The sequence below is a fragment of the Metopolophium dirhodum genome, chromosome 7 (genome assembly GCF_019925205.1).
Source record: "Metopolophium dirhodum isolate CAU chromosome 7, ASM1992520v1, whole genome shotgun sequence".
Classification (NCBI taxonomy): domain Eukaryota; kingdom Metazoa; phylum Arthropoda; class Insecta; order Hemiptera; family Aphididae; genus Metopolophium; species Metopolophium dirhodum.
The window spans coordinates 2,004,485-2,027,587 of record NC_083566.1 but is presented as its reverse complement, the minus strand read 5'-3'; the positions used below and the strand labels follow the sequence as shown (position 1 = coordinate 2,027,587).

General features: G+C 30.6%; 1 protein-coding gene across 1 annotated transcript; it reads left to right on the top strand.

Annotated features, from left to right (window-relative positions):
* The first annotated feature begins 1,579 nt into the window (after positions 1-1,579).
* On the top strand, positions 1,580-7,234 carry LOC132948660 (2-(3-amino-3-carboxypropyl)histidine synthase subunit 2). Its single transcript, XM_061019234.1, is given in 9 exon segments — positions 1,580-2,037; positions 5,101-5,339; positions 5,426-5,538; positions 5,635-5,855; positions 5,928-6,143; positions 6,212-6,279; positions 6,281-6,472; positions 6,541-6,661; positions 6,726-7,234. Coding segments are annotated over 8 exon segments (1,242 nt in total). The 5' UTR covers positions 1,580-2,037; positions 5,101-5,273; the 3' UTR covers positions 6,971-7,234.
* The last annotated feature ends 15,869 nt before the right edge of the window (positions 7,235-23,103 follow it).

Sequence of the window (23,103 nt, the reverse complement as noted above, 5' to 3'; positions counted from 1 at the left end):
GTTGCATCCATATTTTGACGTTTTTAATACTTGTAAGCTTTCAAGAGATGAAAAAATTATACAATTAACAATTTTGCTTCGTTCATTGAATTTATTGCCGCTTTCGAAAATAGAAATGGGCTCAGAATGTTGCCATCAGTTAGGTAATACTTCCTTGACAACTATTTTCATTGTTTTTAGATTATTTTCTACAACTCCAGCGTATCCCCGCTTTAACAAGTTTTTGTTATAATATATACGAAAATACGAAATTATCAAACATGATTTTTTTACCACCTCTTTTAGTTCCTATTATTTCCATTATGAAATAAACAAGAACGAACAGTTTACGCGCCCGGCTCAATATCACGAACTATACTTGGAGACCTAAAAGCAGTGTGTTGTCAATAGTTTAGATAATTTGAGTTTGGTTTATCATTCGTTACCCGTTAAATTGGCTATATAGTATATACATAACGTGAATGGCGATAGTCGGATAAATGCCCCGATATGATGATCGTATATTTCGGGACTTCGGGTAAAACGACCGTGGGTAAAACCAAAGAATCTATATAAGTATTCATTTGGTATATGTGACCTACCTATAAGTGAAAATCGAGTTGAGTATGTGACCTACCCAGACGATTACCTATAATAATATTATGTACGGGAAATGTACGGGTACCGCGATCTATTAACAGCCAACAGGTAATGTCTCAGTCCAGGAGGGAAACGTCTTGCAGAAAGTGATCGCTAAAATTGGCGGATGGAAGGTACGGGGGGGGGACGTCCAAATACCATGCATGACGTACCATAATCCATAGACAGATAGACCTAGAAACTCGGCGCTCAGAAAGAGAAGTCGGAGGGCACGATACAGAGTGAGCGAGAAAAGAAACAAAGTAGTAAAATGTATACAGTTCATTATGCGGGCTCATTCACTACTTATGTTTTTTCCTCTCTCAGTTATACGGTTAGGTTAGGGGGGGGGACGTCCAAATACCATGCATGACGTACCATAATCCATAGACAGATAGACCTAGAAACTCGGCGCTCAGAAAGAGAAGTCGGAGGGCACGATACAGAGTGAGCGAGAAAAGAAACAAAGTAGTAAGATGTATACAGTTCATTATGCGGGCTCATTCACTACTTATGTTTTTTTCTCTCTCAGTTATACGGTTACATGATCGCCTAGCATTGACGGCAAGGCGGAGTGGAATGCGCTATCCATTAGCTTATAGGTCTATGAGGCATCGATAAGTACCTATGAACGCGTAATTCTACAAGCTATAATATGTATGGCCTATATGGGTTTTGGGTTATGATGGTTCAATATAATGCATATTATATTTTCAAAATAACGTGAAAAACATGAATAATCTCTATATTATTTGTCTTCTTCGGCTTTTTACAGGTTTCAAGCCCTTTGCCACAAAAACATATTGCCTCCATTCTTCCCTGTGTTTTGCAATTTCCTCTATATTACAGGGGTTAAAGTAGCAACATTTTCTCCCAGAGCGCAGCCAGGGGCCGTTTAATCGTGCGTCACATTACAGTCATTACAGTACGGGACGTATTTTCGAGTGACCGGCTGAATGGGTTTGGTGTCTCATTCTAGTCTTCATCGTAATGTATACATATTACATATATAGGTAATATTATATTCTCTACACAGTACATCGAGGTACTATCCAATATAGCCATTTTACAGTAAAGTTATTTTATCATATTATGGGCACGTAGATGTATAAAAATATTATCTTTTACAGGTCTGTGCTCAGTGCCTTTGTATATGATCTTTGGTATGTTTGGTTTGGATTACCATACTTTCTTTAATCGTGATTCGTGATCATGACGAAGACTAGAAATTAGAATAAGGAGACCAAACTCGTTCCAGCGCCCACATGAAAAAATCAAATACTATATACGACTGAATACGACATCGTATAATGCATATTATAGTATAAAGTATTTGAAAAAGTAAAAACGCCCCGTAATGAATGAATGCGAGTCGCTCGATAATACGATCACAGGCTGCGCTGCGGTGCGGTCGTAAAGGTAAGGTTACTACCTTAATATTATGTCTGCATAGAACCCGCGTACTATTGTTCTATGTGTGTTCCACGATTTAAGATTTTAAGATACATCTTAAATCGTGACACGTCCTATAGTAATTATTTATGTTTTTTTACGTTTTTTTAGAAAATGTATTCATTATTTTAAGCCTCTACTGTTTATATATAGTTTATTTATAGTTTGAAGAATTACGCATTCATACATGTGCATATTATATTATTAGGTATTCGGAAAAAAAAAGCCCTGGAAAAAAATGCCCCGGAAAAATAAGCCCCGATATCAGAACACGGTAAAAAAATCCCCACCTATAGGGAAAAAAATCCCCGTACTAACTAAACACACATATATATATATGTATAGTGACATTTGAAATATAAAAGATTAAAGTATAGTAGGGTAATAAAAGTAATTGACATTTGACTTTATCTTAAAAATTATGAAGGTGTTTTATTTTATTGTAGACTCTATCTGGAAACTAGTCTTGGTATCTGAGTAGGTTAGGTTAGGTATCTACAACATTATATTATTACAAATGTGGTTTTTTGTATGTAAATCATAATAAAAAAGGTGGATAAGTGGATGTCGCTCTGCTGTACAGTAGGTTACAAGTGGGTCACTGTAATGGATGGTGTTAAATTTGAATTCAATGATATAATATCATTGTATAAGAAAAACGATTCTGAGCGAAAACGGTCAGTCAGCCTATGATTTTACCAAGTATATTTGATGATATTATTGTGAAGAAAGTAATTTATATATAAACTATTTACGTGGAGCCTTGTTTTAAATTTTCAATCCTTAGCCATAAAAGTTAAACATTTTATAAATTTTTAACCACAAAATAATTAATAAATTATAAATTTGATAAATGTTGTCAAAATTTGAACTTTAAATGCTTATAAAAAAAAATTGTGCCTATGTATTTTTAATATTTTTCAATTGCTATTAGAACGATATATCAGGAGCCTTGTATTAAATTTTCACGCTTTTTTACCCAACAAATAAAAATTTATTGATATTTATAGAAAAAAAAACTAAAAAAATTGAAAACTGACAATGTCCGTAAACAGCTCAAAAAGAGTCAAAATATTTTATACATTTTATGGTGTATAGAAAATGCTAATATAAACATTCAGTGAAATGTTCAAGTATCTACAGTCATTCGTTTTTTAATTACAATAAAATAAGAAAATTGTTACATGAGAAATCGAGTAAATATCCAATGTTGTAAAAATATAAATTGCAGACGCTCATAAAAATTTAATTTAAGTTTCTTCTAGACATTTTTTTTTTGATAAAGGTAGACAAACTTATGAGTAATCTTATATTACATTTTCAAATCTAAGATTTAAAAAGAAAAATTTTTATGAATTCTCATCAAAATAATTTGCTATTTTTCGTGATTTTTCCGTATTTTGTCAAAATTTGAACTTTAAATGCTTATAATTAAAAACTGTGACTAAGGATTTTTAATTTTTTTCATCTGCCTTTGAAACAATAACCTAGGAGCCTTCTATTAAATTTTCAAGCTTTTTTACTCAACAGATAAAATTTTATTGATATTTATAGAAAAAAAAACTAAAAAATTGAAAACTGACAATGGCCGTAAACAGCTCAAAAAGAGTCAAAATATTTTGTAGGTGTATATTTTATGGTGTATAGAAAATGCTAATATAAACATTCAGTCAAAATTTCATGTCCCTACGGTCATTTGTTTTAGAGTTACACCAAAAACCAAAATCGATTTTCTCGAAAACAGATTTTGCGTAAAAATTCCCGTTTTTCCTTAATTTTTCTTTTGTTTTTCACGTCGCTTGTGAAAACTACTGGGAAATTTTTACTTTTGACCCCCCCAAAGTACCAACTAGATTCACTTTCCTATCAGAAAAGTTACTATTGAAGAAAATCCAAGCACTTTTACTGTCCTAAAAAATGATGACAGACACAAAAATAAAAAAAAATAAAAAAATAAAAAAAAAAACACACATCATTGTAGAATCAATACATTCATCGCTTCGCTCAGAATCTAAAAGAATAATGTATTTAGTTGTTGCAAGGCTTTTTTTTCTTATGACGGGGCTTTTTTTCCCAATGAATGTTGACCGGGGCTTTTTTTTCCTAGATTCATATTATTATGTGTACCTATATTTATATTATTATTAATTATATTGTGTAAATAATTATACAATCCGTGCTTCACCGTAATCGTAATATCGTATTATAATCTAAGATTCTAAGACCATGGTGATCACGAATTTATTAAGATATCTTAGTTCGTGGTGGTGATCAATTCTATATTGTTCTGTCAATATTCAATACTGAAATACTATAAAAGTTAGTACCTACTATAGGTACTTAGTAGCTGACTTGGGTAAAATACTTTTAAAAAGTATTTAGAAATAAATATTCGAATACTTATGAAAAATAGTATTCAGAATATGTATAGTCAAATACTTCATAAAAATAGTACTTCAAAAGTATTCCCAATACATTTAAAATACTTTTTAATTTTTGTTTTAAATATTAAACGTATGAACTTTTTTTCGGAAAAATTTGCCAACAAATATAATCTAATAATTCTAAATATAATATAGTTTAAGTTGTTGATACTTGATCTAAAATTGTATATGTAAATATTTCCAAAAAAACAAGAAAACAATTATCATTGTAAATAATAAGTATTTTTTGAGAGGAGTATAATACTTTTAAAAAATATTCTAAATAGTTATTCAGAATACTGCTGGAAAAAGTTTTCTGAATATTGTATTTAGAATACAATTCCTAACTTCTTAGTAAGTACTAAGTATTTACCTAAGACCTAAGTTACTACTGAATAATTACTGATCATGATCTGTTATCATTTAATGTTAATTGTTATCTATTGGCTATTGTTAACAACTTGACACGCGTTAGGTTTTTGGTTTTCTTAACATTTTAATTTTTTAGTTTAATGCTGCAAGCTGTTATCTACTTGTAACTTTACACGCGTATTTTCATTTTTTTTTTTTTCACTAACTTTTTACGTTTTACTTTCTACTCTTATAGTTCATACCAAGTGTAGGTACGGCATCTAAAAGCCTACAACATTATTTCACTGTAAAATGAAAACTTACCGCTTCGAAAACTTCGGTCTGGTTTAAGTGACTGCACTCTAAGGCCTGCACTCTGTATTTGACATCGGTGATCGGTCGTATCTTGTATACATTATAATATTAACGATGGAGGAGTATTCCGAAGAAATATTTTGCTGTTCTCAATGGATCAAAAACGGAAAATTCGAAAAAGTAATTAGGTCTAGGCAGCCGTCCTGTAATCGATTACTCCTAAATTTTAACATTTTAATATTATTCATGTCTTATTGTGTATGTAGGTATGCATCCAATTACCGGACTACATGTTGTGCCAAAGCGTATCAATTTCGTCTGAATTTGAAAGACTGTTGGCTCACCGTGTATACATACTCGGTGATACATCCTATGGCAGGTGAACACTAATACTATTGCTTTTCACACCAAAACTATTACTGTTCACTGTAATAGTCCGATGTGACTAAACGCTTTTTTATTACATACATTTCAGCTGTTGTGTTGATGAAACAGCCGCCCAACACGTAGCTGCCGATTGTGTCATTCATTTTGGACGGTCGTGTCTGACACAAAATAGACACCTTCCTGTCTATTACATTCTTCCTAAACAGGCGTTAGACGATGTCCAGTGTGCCAATTCGATAATCAAAACCTTTGAAACTGATGAGGGACTGGTTTTGGTTTTGTACGATGTGGGTTATCATCATGTACGAGGTAAATTCTTAAAAACAATATTATATTTTACAATTTATTATATTCAATAATAACGCTGTTTTTTTATTCCAGATCATTTGGCAAAATCATTAGCACCTGCAAAGTCAATAATACTATCTGACTTAGATTTAAAGGAACAAAATACTACTAGTTGCACTGTATCCGATGGCCAAGAATATACATGCATATTTGGAAGACGATTTCCTAACTTAAATTATAAAAATATTGTTTACATAGTTCATGATAACTACATGAACAATGTCGATAGATTTATACTAGAGAAAAAAGGTGCAGACATAAGACTACTATAATATAGATAATTTACAACTATTTATATGAATACATTTATTTTACAGAATGTCAAGTATATGTCTATCAAAATAGTTGTAATATACTAACACAACGAACCTTGTCATCAGTGATAAAAAAAAAAAAACTATACAAAAGAAAAGATAAAAGATTCTACTCATATTGGAATACTCATATGTAGTTTAAGCATCAAAGATTTACTCGAGCGTATTAATAGAGTTAAATGTTTGTGCAAAAAGACAAACAAAAAATGTTACATTTTTTCCGTTGGACGTCCTAATGTTGCCAAATTAGCTAATTTTCCAGATGTAATATACTTTATATTAATGCATAATGATGAAGTTTGCAATGACTATTTATTTATATATTTATTTAGATTGAAATCTTTGTGAATATTACATGTGCAGAGGGTGTCATAGAAAATCAAAAAGAATACATGCAACCAATTGTTAATATTGATGACATTGAATTGGCTTTGGGGACTGATAACACAAGTTGTATTTTTAAAAGACTTTTGTACTTATATAGTTATTTGTTTATAATAGTTTAATTTGATTTTAGATTTACCTGATATATCTTTAGTAACCAACAAATTAAGAAACTTAACAATGCCTAATGAGGAAATCGAGTTATCTTCAGCATTAAATGTCAGAACAGATATGTCATTATCAATGGTTACTCAAAATAGAACATGGACAGGACTCAATCCACACGACACACGACCTCCAGTTATAATAGCTACTGAAGGAAGAAAAGGCACACCGAGCTCTGGATACATAACATCTGATTCAGATCACCGTAGCTAAAGATAACAGTTTATGAATGTGTTTTCCAAAATATAAACATTTCTATTTTGGTTAATGAACTTGATAAAATAATATTGTTCAAATTGTTGGTATTGTTATTCAAGTAATAATTGTTGCATGAAAGTAATAATAATTTCTTACTTTCAAATTAAACATTTTGATATATTTTTTAATCATTTTATAAATGATGTATTAAATATTATGTAAAATTACTGCCATTTTATATAGTTGATATTAAGTAATTATAAAGTACTGAAGTCAAAATATCTTCTAGTCATTAAAAAGAACACAATTCTTTACCTGTACTTAAATGGCATTTTTAATTGTACATACAATTTAAAAATTACTACCATCTTCTTTAGTGTTTATTCAAATGTATTTTACAATTAAGAACTGAAAGTAGGTATATGAATACAATTTTAATAATTGTCAAGGTTTGATTTCTTCAAAACATTACAACTTTTTGTTTTATAAAAATTAAAAAATCAATTTATTTATTAAATAAGTTAATATTTAATGATTAGTAACATTTTAACAGATTAATCATAATATTATACATTTTATTTTATTTAACTAAGAATCATATTGCATACGAGGCAGCATACAGACATTTGTTTTACACATGATACTATAATTAACCAAAATGAAGTATTTTTTTCTTTTAGGAACACCAGTTTTAAAAAAATATTTGCAAGAGCTTATTCACATTATTTGATGACTGTATATTGGTATTGCTATACTTTTAGCAAAATTGGTTCAATTTACCTAATTTAAAAAATAGTTATTATATAATATATATCATAAACTACCCTTATAATAAAATAGAATATGCTTTATTCAAAATTGTTGTTTGTGTTCAATCAGGGCCGGATTGACAAAGGTGCAAAATGAGCTATGCTCCAGGCGCAGCATCTTTTATATATCCATATGGTGTTATACATGAAATATATGTTGTTTTAATAACTCCTTGATACGGGGTATCAAATATATATTACTTCAGGGCGGCTCTGATCTTAATTCTGGCTCTGTGTTAATTAATTTATTATTGAATTCGAATTAAACACATGAATTTATAAAATATACAAACTCAATATTACAAAGTATATTTTTTAATCTATGCTAGTATACTTAATGACACGGTATTCTCAAATCTTACTATACTAATACAATAGATCAAGTTCCCTGGTTTTATTAAAATTAAGGTTGCTAACACTATTTCATCTATTTTAAGCTCATGGATAGTTGAACTTGGTCAACCCTTACATTTTACAGTCCTCCAGAAGTCTAGCCCACCAAGAGAAATTTAAATTTAAAAATGTTCTACCAAGTGCAAAACACAAATATATATTATTTGTACATATTAACTTGTTGAGTTTAATAAAATTTACTTATTAACTAGTTAACGTTCACATTTGCACATAAATAATATTTATAAAAGTGATTAATATGCTTTTGGTGTAGACTGTAGATCGAATGATATCAATGTTTGATTTATAGTCAAAACACTTGTGATCGACGAATGAAAGTCAGTCGATAGAGAAAAATCTGGAACTAGAAAACTAACCTAACTTACTTAATTAAATATGATTGGTCCCTGTAATTCCTAGTGTTCATACTACATACCTTAATACCAAATTACATAGGTACTTATTAATTTTATACTTCATAATTAATGGAGTATTTATAAATTAAAACATACGCACGAGTTGCAACCAACAAAATGTTAAGTCTAAACTGAAGTATACACTATAGTTGTACTAGACTGTTCATCACCTCATCGGCACCACAGTTATCTACACCGATGACCAGTGATCGGCACTATAAAGTATAAAATATAATTATTGTTGAAAGTTCTCAACCATTTAAACATCTTGTAGTTTGTACCTATGGGAATAATATTACTATATACTATATAGTTAGTAGATATCAATATTGCATAGCAATAAAATTAAAATATAATAGGTACGTGCAAGGTGGATATAAGGCGTTACATATATATTGCGTATCATAGGAGCAATTTGGGGGGTCTAGGGGGGCTTAGCCCCCTCTAGTTTTATTTAAGCCCCCCTAAGTTTTTAAATATATTCATTATTTAATCCAACTAATAAAAAAATTAAATATGGGATTTTTTAGCCAACTTGATAATCAGTGTACCTACGTATGTTGTCTAATAAGTGATAAGCACTAAGCAGGGTTCGGAACTTTATGCATTTGCGTCTTTCTCAGGAAGCTGCATATTTCAAATCTGATTCGATACAAATTCGTTTCATGTACCATACTATTGAAATTCATCAATTTATGTTGCATATTTTTGCATATTTTACTAAATTTATATGATTTTGCATATTTAAAGATTTTGAGTATAAAAATGCATTTTATGTTGAAGCGTTTTAGAAATCAACAAAAATAAACAAGTTTTTGATAGTTGAATATTGTAAATTAAATGATTTACAAATAAATATGGTACCGTATGAGATAAAGTGTGGGAAATCTATTTGAACGCATTCTACTCTAAAATGGTACATGTGTTGCTCATGGCCTTCATAGAGTTTCCGAGGAAGTACGAAATCAGTTTGGTGCTGTTCATAAAATCGTAGCCAACGTAAAAAAATATTTGAAAAAGCACCTTCACGTATAAAAATTTTCAAAAATTACGCACCGGGGATCCCTTTACTCCCAGAACCAATCACAACTCGATGGGTTACCTGCATCAATGCAGTACTTTATTATTGTAATAAATACTATGAAAAAATGTGTGATGTAAATATGTTGGATGAATACTAATTAATACCTAACATTATTTAATAATCGCTGTATTCGATAAATTCAATTTTTTTTTTAATTAGATTCTGGGACGTGAAAAACAAAAGAAAAATTAAGGAAAAACGGGAATTTTTATGCAAAATCTGTTTTCGAGAAAATCAATTTTGGTTTTTGGTGTAACTCTAAAACGAATGACCGTAGGGACATGAAATTTTGACTGAATGTTTATATTAGCATTTACTATACACCATACAATTTTGAAAATATTTTGACTCTTTTTGAGCTGTTTACGAACATTGTCAATTTCCATTTTTTTTAGTTTTTTCTTCAACAAATATCAATAAAATTTTATCTGTTGAGTAAAAAAGCTTGAAAATTTAATAGATGGCTCCTAGGTTATTGTTTCAAAGGAAGATGAAAAAAATTAAAAATCCTTATTCACAGTTTTTATTTATAAGCATTTAAAGTTCAAATTTTGACAAAATACGGAAAAATCACGAAAATTAGCAAATTATTTTGAGTTGAGAATTCATAAAAATTTCTCTTTTTAAATCTAAGATTTGAAAATGTAATATAAGATTACTCATAAGTTTTTCTACCTTTATCAAAAAAAAAATGTCTACAAGAAACTTAAATTAAATTTTTATGAGCATCTGAAATTTATATTTTTACAACATTTGATATTCACTCGATTTCTCATGTAACAATTTTCTTATTTTATTATAATTAAATAACGAATGACTGTAGATACTTGAAAATTTCACTGAATGTTTATATTAGCATTTTCTATATACCATAAAATGTATAAAATATTTTGACTCTTTTTGAGCTGTTTACGGACATTGTCAGTTTTCAATTTTTTTAGTTTTTTTTTTCTATAAATATCAATAAAATGTTATTTGTTGTGTAAAAAAGCGTGAAAAATGCAAGGCTCCTGATATAATGTTACAATTGAAGTTGAAAAGTATTAAAAATACATAGGCACAATTTTTTTTTTATAAGCATTTAAAGATCAAATGTTGACAACATTTATCAAATTTATAATTTATTAATTATTTTGTAGTTAAAAATGTATAAAATGTTTAACTTTTATGGCTAAGGATTGAAAATTTAAAACAAGGCTCCACGTAAATAGGTTGTATATAAATTACTTTATTCACAATAATATCATCAAATATACTTATTTCATAGGCTCCTATCACAGGCTGACTGACCGTTTTCGCTCAGAATCGTTTTTCTTATACAGTGATATTATATCATTGAATTCATATTTAACACCATCCATTACAGTGACCCACTTGTAACCTACTGTACAGCAGAGCGACATCCACTTATCCACCTTTTTTCTGTCGAGTACCAGTATTGATTTTATAAATTTAGCCCCACCAAATCAGTTATCCAAATATCGCCTATAATGTTGGGGGTACGTGATATAAGTGCGTCGCGTATCAAGGTGGATTGATATCAATCTACCTATTGTTGCATATAATATATAATATGTACCTACGTATATCCACAAATATTTTACGGTCATAATTAAGCACTGGTACCTATCGGCTATCGATAACACCAAGGTGGATTACACTAACGAACTAACGGTAAATAATACCCATACATCGTATTGGTGTTTGACACAGATGTGATTTTGATCATTTAATATTGTACATAATTAGGTTATAACCATTGATTATAAATACTATTATTTATAATCAATGTTATAACTTATATTATTTTGTCAACTGCACACCTGTTGTACCTACCTACTGACACATATTGCTGTGACTGTATCAATGGAGTAACGTACAAATCGGAAAATTACCGAAGTGATGTTAGATGAAGTATCTTTCTTCTTGTTTCTTGATACAATATTTTGAATAAGTTCCCAATTTTCAATTTTGAGCTAGGTATATAAACTATTAAGTATAAATACATAGGTATAACTGTACAACTGTATAAGGTATCTATCAAAAATCAATAATCTTCGGCCCTCGCCAAAGACGTATTTCACACCCTGCAATAATGCAAACGCAACAAAATGTTTCTTTAGAAGATCGTTTGCCTCCCATCCTTAAAAATGTCAATTTTTGCTAAGACTAATTATCCAGGTACGTGTGGAGGTGTTGTATATAGGTAATTAAATAGGAAAAGCAAATTCGACAGAGAATAATTAATAGTTCTTAATTAAATTTCAATAAACAACATTATAGCAATTTATCATAGCAATCAATAAAAAACATAAAAATTAGAAATAAATTAATGTTCAATTATACGAACACTAATATCTAACAAGCTCGGATCATTTAATATGATGGGCAAATAATAATTGTATTTTATTAATCCCTACGTATCTATAGTCTCTGTACTTGTCAATTTACCTAGAATCTTATTAGATTTTGAGTGGTGCGAATTGTGCGATGAATGTGGTGATTTTACAATGATGTTTGTTTTTGTGTGTATATTGTACACACGACAGTTATTTGAAACAATGCTTCAATTTTCAACTTTAGTATTTTTCTGGTGGAAAAATATAGTTGGTGCTTTATGCAGGTCAAAGTGGAAAATCCCAAAGAGTTTTCAAGCGTCAGGAAAAATAAAAAATATTTAAGGGAAAACGGCAATTTTTACGTAAAACCAGTTTTCGATAAAATTATTTAATAACCATAAAATAAGTATTAGTAATAATTAATATTTTATCATGATTCTATATTTATAATAAATTTTTTTAAATATTTGACTCATTTTGAGCTATTTATAGACATTTGAAAAAACTTAAAATAAATAACTTATAAGTTATAAGGATTGCGAGTACGTAAAAATCATGAAGATGTGCAAATTATTTATTGAGTTAGAAATTCATAAAAAAATTTCTTTTTAAATCTAAGATTTAATGTCTAAATTTAAAAAAATACAAAATTTTAAATAACGATTGTCTACATATCTTCCAAACCCATTATCATGGACTAGTAATAGGCACCTGCACAAAACTAAACTACTCAAAACTACTCTTTTGAATTTCGATTTTGATACGTCAAAATGTTCAGTAAAATTAGCCGTTAAATAATTGACGTTTAAATAGAGGAGTTGTCATTTGAAAAACAGAAGTTTGTATATCCTCAAAACACTCCTTAAGTGGTATGAAAAATCTCAAGAATTAAAAATATAGTCTGTAAGTGGTAATTACCTATATATTTAAAAATTGCAAAAATCAAATTTTGAATACCCACGTAACTGGATTATTGGACCACGAAGAAAAAGGGGGCGAGTGAGCGTGCTTGGCGAATCACCCTGTATATTAGCCATTATGTATGTAGGTACTATAGGTATACACACCTTTGTAGTATTGCCGACATTGCCGTGTCACGTGAAATTTAATTTGTTTCATAAATTAATAATTATATGTTTATCCGCTGACCGCTGTAGGTGTATCTACATCACTAATAAATTGAAGACATGCTCATTGACCGGTACATTGTTCAGTTGATGTTATCAAGTAACCTAGTTCATAATATTATTGTGTCTAAAGATAGAATAATAATAAATTATTAATTAATAATGGTAATATTATACATTTAGCCATTTAAGTTAAAAAGATTCATTTACTCACATTAATATATAATATTATACTGCCTATGTGGCCACGTAGTATATATTAAAATTCCGATAAAATTAATTATGTTAATTCAATTAGGTACGATTATTTATATCTAATGAATAGTATTTGTATATGGTATAATAACATTCGTATATTCAATATTCGTATTAAAATTAAATGGTGAATGTTTATTAGTGCATTTTACCAGCAGGCAGCAATTTTTCTTTTTTAAACATTCTTATTTTGCTGGGTCGGAAAGAGTGCGGAGGTTATGGGATTCATGCAACCCTTCAAACATTGAAAAACATTTTTATACAATCGTCACATTTGCATATTGAGGATTATGAATTATAATAGGAAAAAAAATTAAGTCATAAATCATAAATTAAATACCTATGTGAGTATCTGACCGACTGTCAGATAGGCCCTCCGACGATGAAGAACTTATATAGCAGGCAACCGTATTAACGTCACACTAAGTATGAAAAATATCTTATCAAACTAGGAAGTGACCTGGCTCACCGCCTGCATCGTTGTTTATACTTTTAAATAGGTAATATAGTTCTCAACAACTATTTGATTGTAGGTTCATTTGCATATATTTTTTATTTATTTCTCAGCAACAATAATACTATTGGTAATGTAGGTACATTAAATAAAATAATTGTAACCATAATAAGTTATAAAGTGTGAAGTTCATAAGTTTCATAAGTTCATAAGATATGAAGTTATAAAAATTGTGTAGACTGTGTTTGAACAATAATAATAATAATAATAATAATAATAATCATGTTCTATGTTACCGTTATTTATTATTTTAATTTTGTTTAGAAACAGCTCTTTTTTTTTTTATTGAACTTAAGCCCGGCGACTATGGCCATTAGCTGTTGTAGGGGTTATGAACTGTGGTAGGGATAAGGTAAGGTTGGTGCGGTAGGTTTTACGATTGTTTTAACGGTTGTTACGGTAGGTAGCAAACACGTGTATGTGTGGCAAGGTTTTTAACTACTATGAACCCGGGTGGTCACCCATCCGGGAGCTAGTAGCTGTGGCCGTTACTTACTCCCAGCCAACGCGCCACGCCAAGCCACAAAACAGCTCTTTATAGAGATATTATATATAATTTATATTAATTTTATTTATTTATTATTTTAGATTCTGTGCGCGATGAATGTATTCATTTCACAATGATGTGTGTAAGTGTTTTATTATGTCTGTCAAAGGCTGTTCTAGAAATCTGAAATTGGGAGGATAAGGTTACATTTTTTTTTTTAGAAAAACACAATTACAATTTCAGTACTAAATAGATTACCTATATAGTCATATAGATAACATTATAAATACAATTTGATTGCAATATCAACAATTTTGTTTTATTATTTTATATAATAATTTTATATTATTTGGATTTTATGAAATATACTAACTATTTATTATATAAATAAATACATACGATTAGGTATACAACATTTTCAAAAACGGGGACTTAAGCCTCTCATCCCGAGTCCATGCCATGTCTGTCATAATTTATCACTTTTTGGAGCAGCAAGAATACTCCAGTTTTCGACATAGAGAGTGGTTTTTGGTGGAAAATTGTATCTGGTTTGTACTTTTTGGTAAAATTAGAATATTTGGGGAATAACAAACAAAAAATGTATGAAAACTATTAGTTAATTATAATATAGCTTGACTTGTTATACACTTGTATTCCATACTTCAACAAATAGTCAAATGCATATTATCTTACCATTTAATATTGCATATAGTTATAAATTATAATTTATATAAATCTTAGCCATACTAATTACATTTCCTTTGTGTAAAAAATAAAAACGTATTATTGTGTATTGCATGTCCGCACGTATTTTTAAATGATTAAAATATATTTGTGTGGTATAATTTTTCTCTGAAACTCGTATTATATGTAAATAGCGATTATAGGCGAGGTAATGTATATACCTGGGTATCGTTGTATCAATTTATTGATGGCATGTGATTTTCATTTTTCTCTCTTACTATTGTGGCCTATTGGGTCGCCGCTGCGCCGTCGCATTGCCGCAACGTTTTCTTAATATAAAATGTACATTATGATAATGTATTATAAACTATAATGGTTGTTTTCCACGTACGATCTGGCCCGGAGTCGAGAAAAACCAATCCGTCACACCTCATCACACGTACCATAAAATATAAATTTATCATTTTACTTTCAAACGAAATTCGAGTGTTTTGAGTCCGGTCTAATGACGGAATTAAATGCGACCAGCTAGCTCATAAGCGGCCAAGTTATTATCTACTGCGCAAAATGTAATATAAAATATTATACCTGCATAAATAAACGTAATGCACATTACATATTATTACATTGATTTTTTTTTTAAGTCGAAATTTCTCATTAAATATTATAATTTATAATTTTCTACATTTATTATGCGTCAACATTTTCATACAATTATTCTCATTCGGGCTTTCGAATTATCTATAGTTAAAAACGTACACGGATTGCCCGACCTACTATTTGAAAGCCAAATGTTGATAACATAATTTGTGATGGTTTCATCAACAAAAATAGGGACATTACATCACGATATTATAGAATAGCACGTATACCCCCATTGTACCTGTTTTAAATTTTGCAAATTACAAATTTCGTATAAAGTTAATTCTATATATATATAGACGTAATCATCGAAATAACGAGTGTTTGCTGAATGGCTGTATTATCCACTATAATATTATATTCATAAATATTAAATAATATACGAACACGTCATTATTATATACATAGGTACGCCTGTAATAAGCTGCAGTCCGCACAATAGCCAACAAACTCGACGGTTGCCTGGCTTGTTGACTGCTGCGTTCAATAATTAATATTTTCACGGGTTAGGCGCGATGTAATAATAATATATATACATGTTTGTTATTAGGTAGAACGCCTTATTACATATTATTATTATTATTATTATTATTATTATTATTATTATCATAATATGTAAGTACCTACCATTATAATATTATATATTATCTCATTCTCACGTCGACTATATTATAGGTATATGACGGCCTCTCTCTCTCTCTCGCCCCACGGGTGGCGGCGACAACGCGCTGCCAGTCGCCAGACACAAAAGTCCGGTCTATACACTCCACGATACGCTTGATCGAGACTTTGTGAAATTGTTACATATTATTATTATTACGATTACGCGACCATATTACTATGTATATACAGTGCGCTTTTTAATATTATTATGATACACTATACTGCTACTTATATATTATTGTATACTGTCTCTACTTACCTGTAGTACCTATACAGATTAACGGGTATGGTTGTTTGTAAACACACGCCCGTCATATACCAAACCACCTTGGCCCACAGACCCAGCTAGTAGGTCGCACGTTCAGCCGTAAACACAATATTATGAGCGGTGGACCGCAGACGCCATTGGTTCATAAAATCTTCTTAATGTTCGACCGTGTTCCCGTACAGTGTATAATATGTGTATATACCTACAACAAAAACGAAATCCTTATTCGGTGAAATAAAAAGGGCTAAGAGGGAGGGGCGTGTTTCGTATAAAATATATTCGCTGCAGCAGGAAGAACGGTCGTAACTACACAATGTAGTCAACTTTTGTGGAGATGCATTCAAATAATATACACAACACGCAATTAATATTAGGACGTATGAGTGAACGATCATATAATTTATAATTTATAAGTTATAACATATGGTTTAAACGATTTAGGTGTGGCTGTGAGGGGGAGTCAACTTCCCATGGGTGGATACCGAGGGAGCTTAGAAAATTCAATAGCAACCTTCCCAAAAAAAATTTATTTATTCGAAATGTTATTATTGCTGTTGTTTATTTATCGACCTTATATACTATTGTTTGAAAATTCAAATATTGTAAAATATTTAGCCAACAAATGGCGCTAAAAATCTTAATAATAGTTAATCTGAATAATAAGATCTATATTATATGGGTAGTAAGTTGCGACCACTGGGCGCATAACAGACATAGAATAATATCGTTGCGAGTTGCGACCACGGTCCGTAAAATAATCAATATTAATTATTATTTAATGTCATTATTTGTTAGTACACTTCTGTACTCATATTTTTATTAACAAGGTATAGTAATGTGTAGGGCTAGGATTTATATGCAATAAAAAATTGTAAAATATGCATTTTACTTACCAAAAAATGCAAAAATATTCAAAAACGAGTTTTTAATTTACTATTTTACCATCTGTTTTAAAAACGTCACTGGAAAATTCTTCAACAAAATGACGTAACTTGGCACTTTCACTTTGAACTTTTGGCATTTTATAAAACTTAAATTATTAAGTATAAATGTCCGCACATTTACGCCACACACGACATACTAATGGAATAATGTTGTGCTGTCTCACTGTATAACAACGTGTATAAGTAATTCTATCAGTCGTCCGATCAAAATAAGATTAGATAGGTAGTATTTATACTATATACTTACGACAATTCAACGGATAAACCAAAACTATCGATTTCGTGAAATAAACACCATTTAAAATTCACAATAACTTATAATAATTTAAAAATTTGAGTAAAAAAAAATCAAATTCTCAAAAATCCATGAATATGCAATTATATGCACTATGTTCAAAATATGCAAAAATATGCAGAAAAAAATTTGTTCTATTTAAACGAGAATAAGCCAAATCGTGGACAAATCCGGCAACCAATCAATTTGGACTTAAGGAAAAAAACATGCAAATGCATATAAATCCTAGCCCTAGTAATGTGTTTATGTGTGAGAGGTTGGGGGTGCGGGGGCGTAGATGCCCCTAAAAATTCAACCATATGCAACTTCCTATTATATGCACTATTGACCGCTGCTGAAATACAGAATGACATCGTTTTTTTCGTGTCCACAATCCGCATCAGTGGCGTGACGAAGGACTTTATTTGAGACACGTGCCTCGGTTTAAAGGGTGATGGTGGGTGTCCTGGAGACTAGAGGCATTTTACATATTATAATAATTTATTAAGTGTGTACTAATACTAAGCCAATCTTTCTCAGTTAACATTTACGTAAACACACAATTACTTAAATAAGTATTTATAATTTATTACTCATATAAATTATTGTGCCTCATAAGTTTATGAAGTTCACCACGCCACTGATCCCCGTAGTATGACATTGCAATAGTATAATAGCTTTAATGATGCCTGCCCGTCTTGCTGGTGGCTACTGGTTTAATTTATTTCGATTTAAAATGTATAAATAAAAAAAATGGGAAACATAATGGGTTCTGGGTTATATAGTAAGTTTTGAGTATACTTAGGTACCTACTTCGTCACCAAGTGTATCTATCTACTGTACGTCACTGTACGTCACTGTAAATTAACGATTCTGGATGACTGAGCAAAGGAAATGGGATAGGATCGACCATAATATACAGTGGCGGATTTGATTCGTCTTCTAGGGGGGGGCCAATATCCTTTGGGTCCACAAATGATACTACTTTTCAACGAACAGAGGAAAAACATGTAATAGGTAGGTATGAAGGTAAAAATGTAAAATAAATATTTATATTAAAAAAATTAAATGGTTAATTAACATATTATACAATATAGTATAATTTGTATATTGAATATACAAATTTATATTAGTCTTCTATAATAAAAAATCTAAATTTCTTTTTTTCATTGAAGCAAATCGACTAATTATATTTTCCACTGATATATTATACTCTCTGTGAACATTAAGTAGTGCTAGCCCTACTAGTCTATCTTGACCCATTTGTGACCGCAACCATGTTTGTAATCTAATGTGCAAAAGCATAGGCAGTATTAAAATTAATTTTCAAGCTAAGCAATAATAATTATACCTGCGAAGCGTGGAAAAGCTGCGTTCAGCTGTAGCAACACTTACAGGCAGGGTCCCTAATATCAATAGAATGTTGTGAATTGTAGGAAATATTATTGGCGAACAATTATCTAATGATGCCCATACAGTTTTTGGAGGTTCAAATTCTAAAAATAAAATTATTATGAATGTATATACTACGTTGCAATGTTTGATGTCTAGGCCTCTAGGGAGGGGCCATGGCCCCTATGGCCCCCCCCCTAAACGCCGCGCCTGATAATATATTGATAACGATAGTTTATGTCTAATTGCCTAGGTACCAACCTTTTCGTATTCGTGCCTTTGTATTTTCCGTATTCTTCGACGGGACTCCAGTGGCGGTCGTGTCTTAAGGAAATTAATATACAGGCAATTTAACATAATGACATTAAAATGACTTGTAAGTGTGTGCAAAGCAAACGAGTATGTGCGAGTTTCATGTATATAATCGTTTTCGGTCAATATTTCCTAAATTATAACAGTAGGACCGCATAATACCGCCCGGTAAGTCGGTCGTTGTTTATATTTGCCGTTAATTAACTTATATACGTATGATGCGCAGGAATTGACAATGTACTTAAATTAGATAGACTTTATCGATTTCAAAAAAGTGATTTTTAGACCAAAAAGCCAGACAAAACTAAAGGAATTTGGTTTGACGGATTTCAATTTTTAAAACTGATTTCCATCGATCACCAAGTTGACTAGGCTTCGGTCGAAGTGATTTTGAATATCTATTTTTTTCAAATGTGATGTCCATGAAAAAAAATATGATATTTTTGTAATTTTATTATTCCTATTATGATACTACCAACAATAATATTGGAATATTAAAAATCGCCTCTAGAGTTACACACATATTTCGGATTAACATATTTGTGGAAAATGGCATTTCATCACATGAAAGTTGTAAAATCTGAACACCGAGCTACACTTTCTATAGTTTCTGATGATTATTCAGAGCAGCGTCTTTGTTTAGCAATCAGTGACTGTTCCCCTGCAGATAATTATCAACTGACCAACAATATACAAGCAGCGTTTCTACGCCAACAGTATGATATATGTTAATTTATTTTGAAATTATTATTGATTATTATTAATAGTAGTTTCTAGTTAGAATAAAGACTTAAAAATAAGAAAACAATTTTTTTACGCCAGCCAATCCTTATAGAGACAAAATATATTCCCAGTAGAACATAATCAAAAATAGTTTGGCCACCCCTAGGCTATAGTATAAACGATGTGAAATGCTTTCCTAAACTTGTCGGTTAAAAAAAACCGATGATCAGTATTCTTTAAAACTTTTCACTTGAAACACATTTCAAACTTCGATGTTCTAAATGCACGAGTATAATTGGTGGATTATGAAATTATGAATTATGGTCGTAAGTCGTAACAAATAACTAGCTGAACGTTTTAGATTCCAAGCGGAGCTATGAATGTTTTGATTTTACAAATGATGTGTTATGTTCTGTGTGTGTCCGTGCACACGATAAATAGTCGAAATATTGCTTCGATTTTCAACTTCAGTATCTTTTCTGGTGGGAGTGTGTACATCTAGTTGGTACTTTTGAGAGTTCAAAATTGACAAGTGATTTTCAAAAGCGACGAGAAAAACTGAAAGAAATTTAAAAAAAAAAAGGAATTTTTTACGCATAACCAGTTTTCACAAGAGTTAGTGACATTTTGTAGTAGTTACAAAAAAACGTTCTCGTGAATTTATAGCTGGGCCAGTGAATCGACAGGATCAAAGTGAATATTAATATTTCGAATAATTTAATTAAAAATTGAAATGCCTATACGTAGATTTTTCTTATACTCGACATTGTTATACGAACCGTGGCCATCACACCGGTTAGATTATTATAATTAAGCCTAATACCTACTCAGTACTCAGTACCTACCTACTCACACACAAAGATCGCAGCAGGAATAGATAAATCATACACTTACGTAATATACATATTATATAAATAAACTAAAAGTGCATTTTAATTCCAAGAATTAAATATCTATAAGTAGATTTTTTTTTATACACGACACTCTTGTACAAACCCTGGCCATGACCATACCGGTTAGATTCTTATAATTAAGCCTATTCAGTACTCACCACGATTTAAGGTAGGTAGTACCTATATACCTTAAATCGTGGCACTTATACACGCAAAGCTCGCACGAGGAATAGATAAATGTATTATACGCTTAAGGCGTATCTGTCTACCTCAAACATATTATATGTGAAGAAACTAAAAGACGTGCATTTTAGTTCCAAGAATTAAACACATTAGAACCACGAGAAATCGCCATGGTAGACTGTAGACTATTATTATGATAGTATAATATTTAAATTATGCAATACTACACATTATAAGCATTAAGCGACCACCCTACTCGGCTATTCACACGGTCACATAAAAATCAAGATACCACCATAGCTATAGTATGCCAGTATGGAATCTATAGGTATCAAAAATATTATCAGTAAAATATTACACATTATCATATTAAACCTAATAAAATAAACCCGCGGACCACATAAACAATAAAACAATTATGACACAACTGTACGTAAATCACCAGTAGCGGTGCCGTGATTTTTTCTAGGGTGGGCCGACCTATTATATTGGGAAAGGTACAGACATAATATATGATAGTGGCGCAACCAGGGAGTCTCCGGGGCCTAGACCCCCCCGTAATAAGTACTTAAAAATTCTCTGTTTAATCTTGCCTCAAGCCTTATCTTTAAAAACCTCCCTCCTCTTGAAAGAGTGGTTACAATAATGTTACAATACTTGACTTTATTTTTGACCATAATATACTTTGAATTTTAATTCAAACTATTTAGTTAAATCAAACATTTATAAGGATGACCAACGGGTGTGCCAGAGGTTTTCAACTTTCAAGGTGGGCCATGGACTACCCAGGCCCGTCCTTGGCGCCACACTGCTGGGTCACCAACTAATATCTACCGGGGTCCGTTTTGAAACTTACCAAACTTCCCACGGTCCAAAACACACTCAAATACCCAATGACTTATTTCATATATATTAACAATTAATAACTACTAAACTATAATAAAACGTACCTATACTTAGAACGCGCGTCTAACGTTACTAACGTACCTATATCAGTCAACTTCTCTGAACTATTTTTTGCACCTATGAGCTTTCAACGTAACGCTCGGTGAAGGAGGCACGTACATGATATATATTATATGTGTATATACCATACTCACAATATCGGAAAATATTTTTATTCGTCGTTTTATTATAGAAAACGTAATGTAAAAACAATGTTGTATATTTTATCATTACGCAGCCATTAGGGTCTGTAAAAAACGTGTCCGCGGACCGCCAGTTGGTGACCCCTGCCATATAATATAACGAGGAACCCCAAAACTGACAAATGTTCGAGTTGTATTCTGGAATCATTACGAGACACTACCTACGTGTCAATGAGTTTTTTTTTAATGTTATTCTTATTTTTATTAGGTAAATTGTTTATTTGTGAATTAATAAATAGGTATATCAAGTAAAAAGTACACGTTTTTTTAATTGAACAAATCTTGATAAACCTGGCTGTCTCGTTGGCTTCCAACAATATCAATATTTTTAAATTTTTTTATTATTATTATTATTACAATAAGATACTCCTAACTTTTATATTTTATTAATCGTAGTTGCTGTAACGTAAACACATAATTAATATATATACAGGGTGTCCCACTGAAATCTGACAAATGAAATAACTTTTGTTCTAATTAATATTTTTACAAAATTTCTTTTAAATATAATTCATAGACTATTGCGCTACATTTTTAGTATACATTTTTTATTTTTTATTTTTTAATACTGAAAATAAAAAACTTAATAACTGATAAA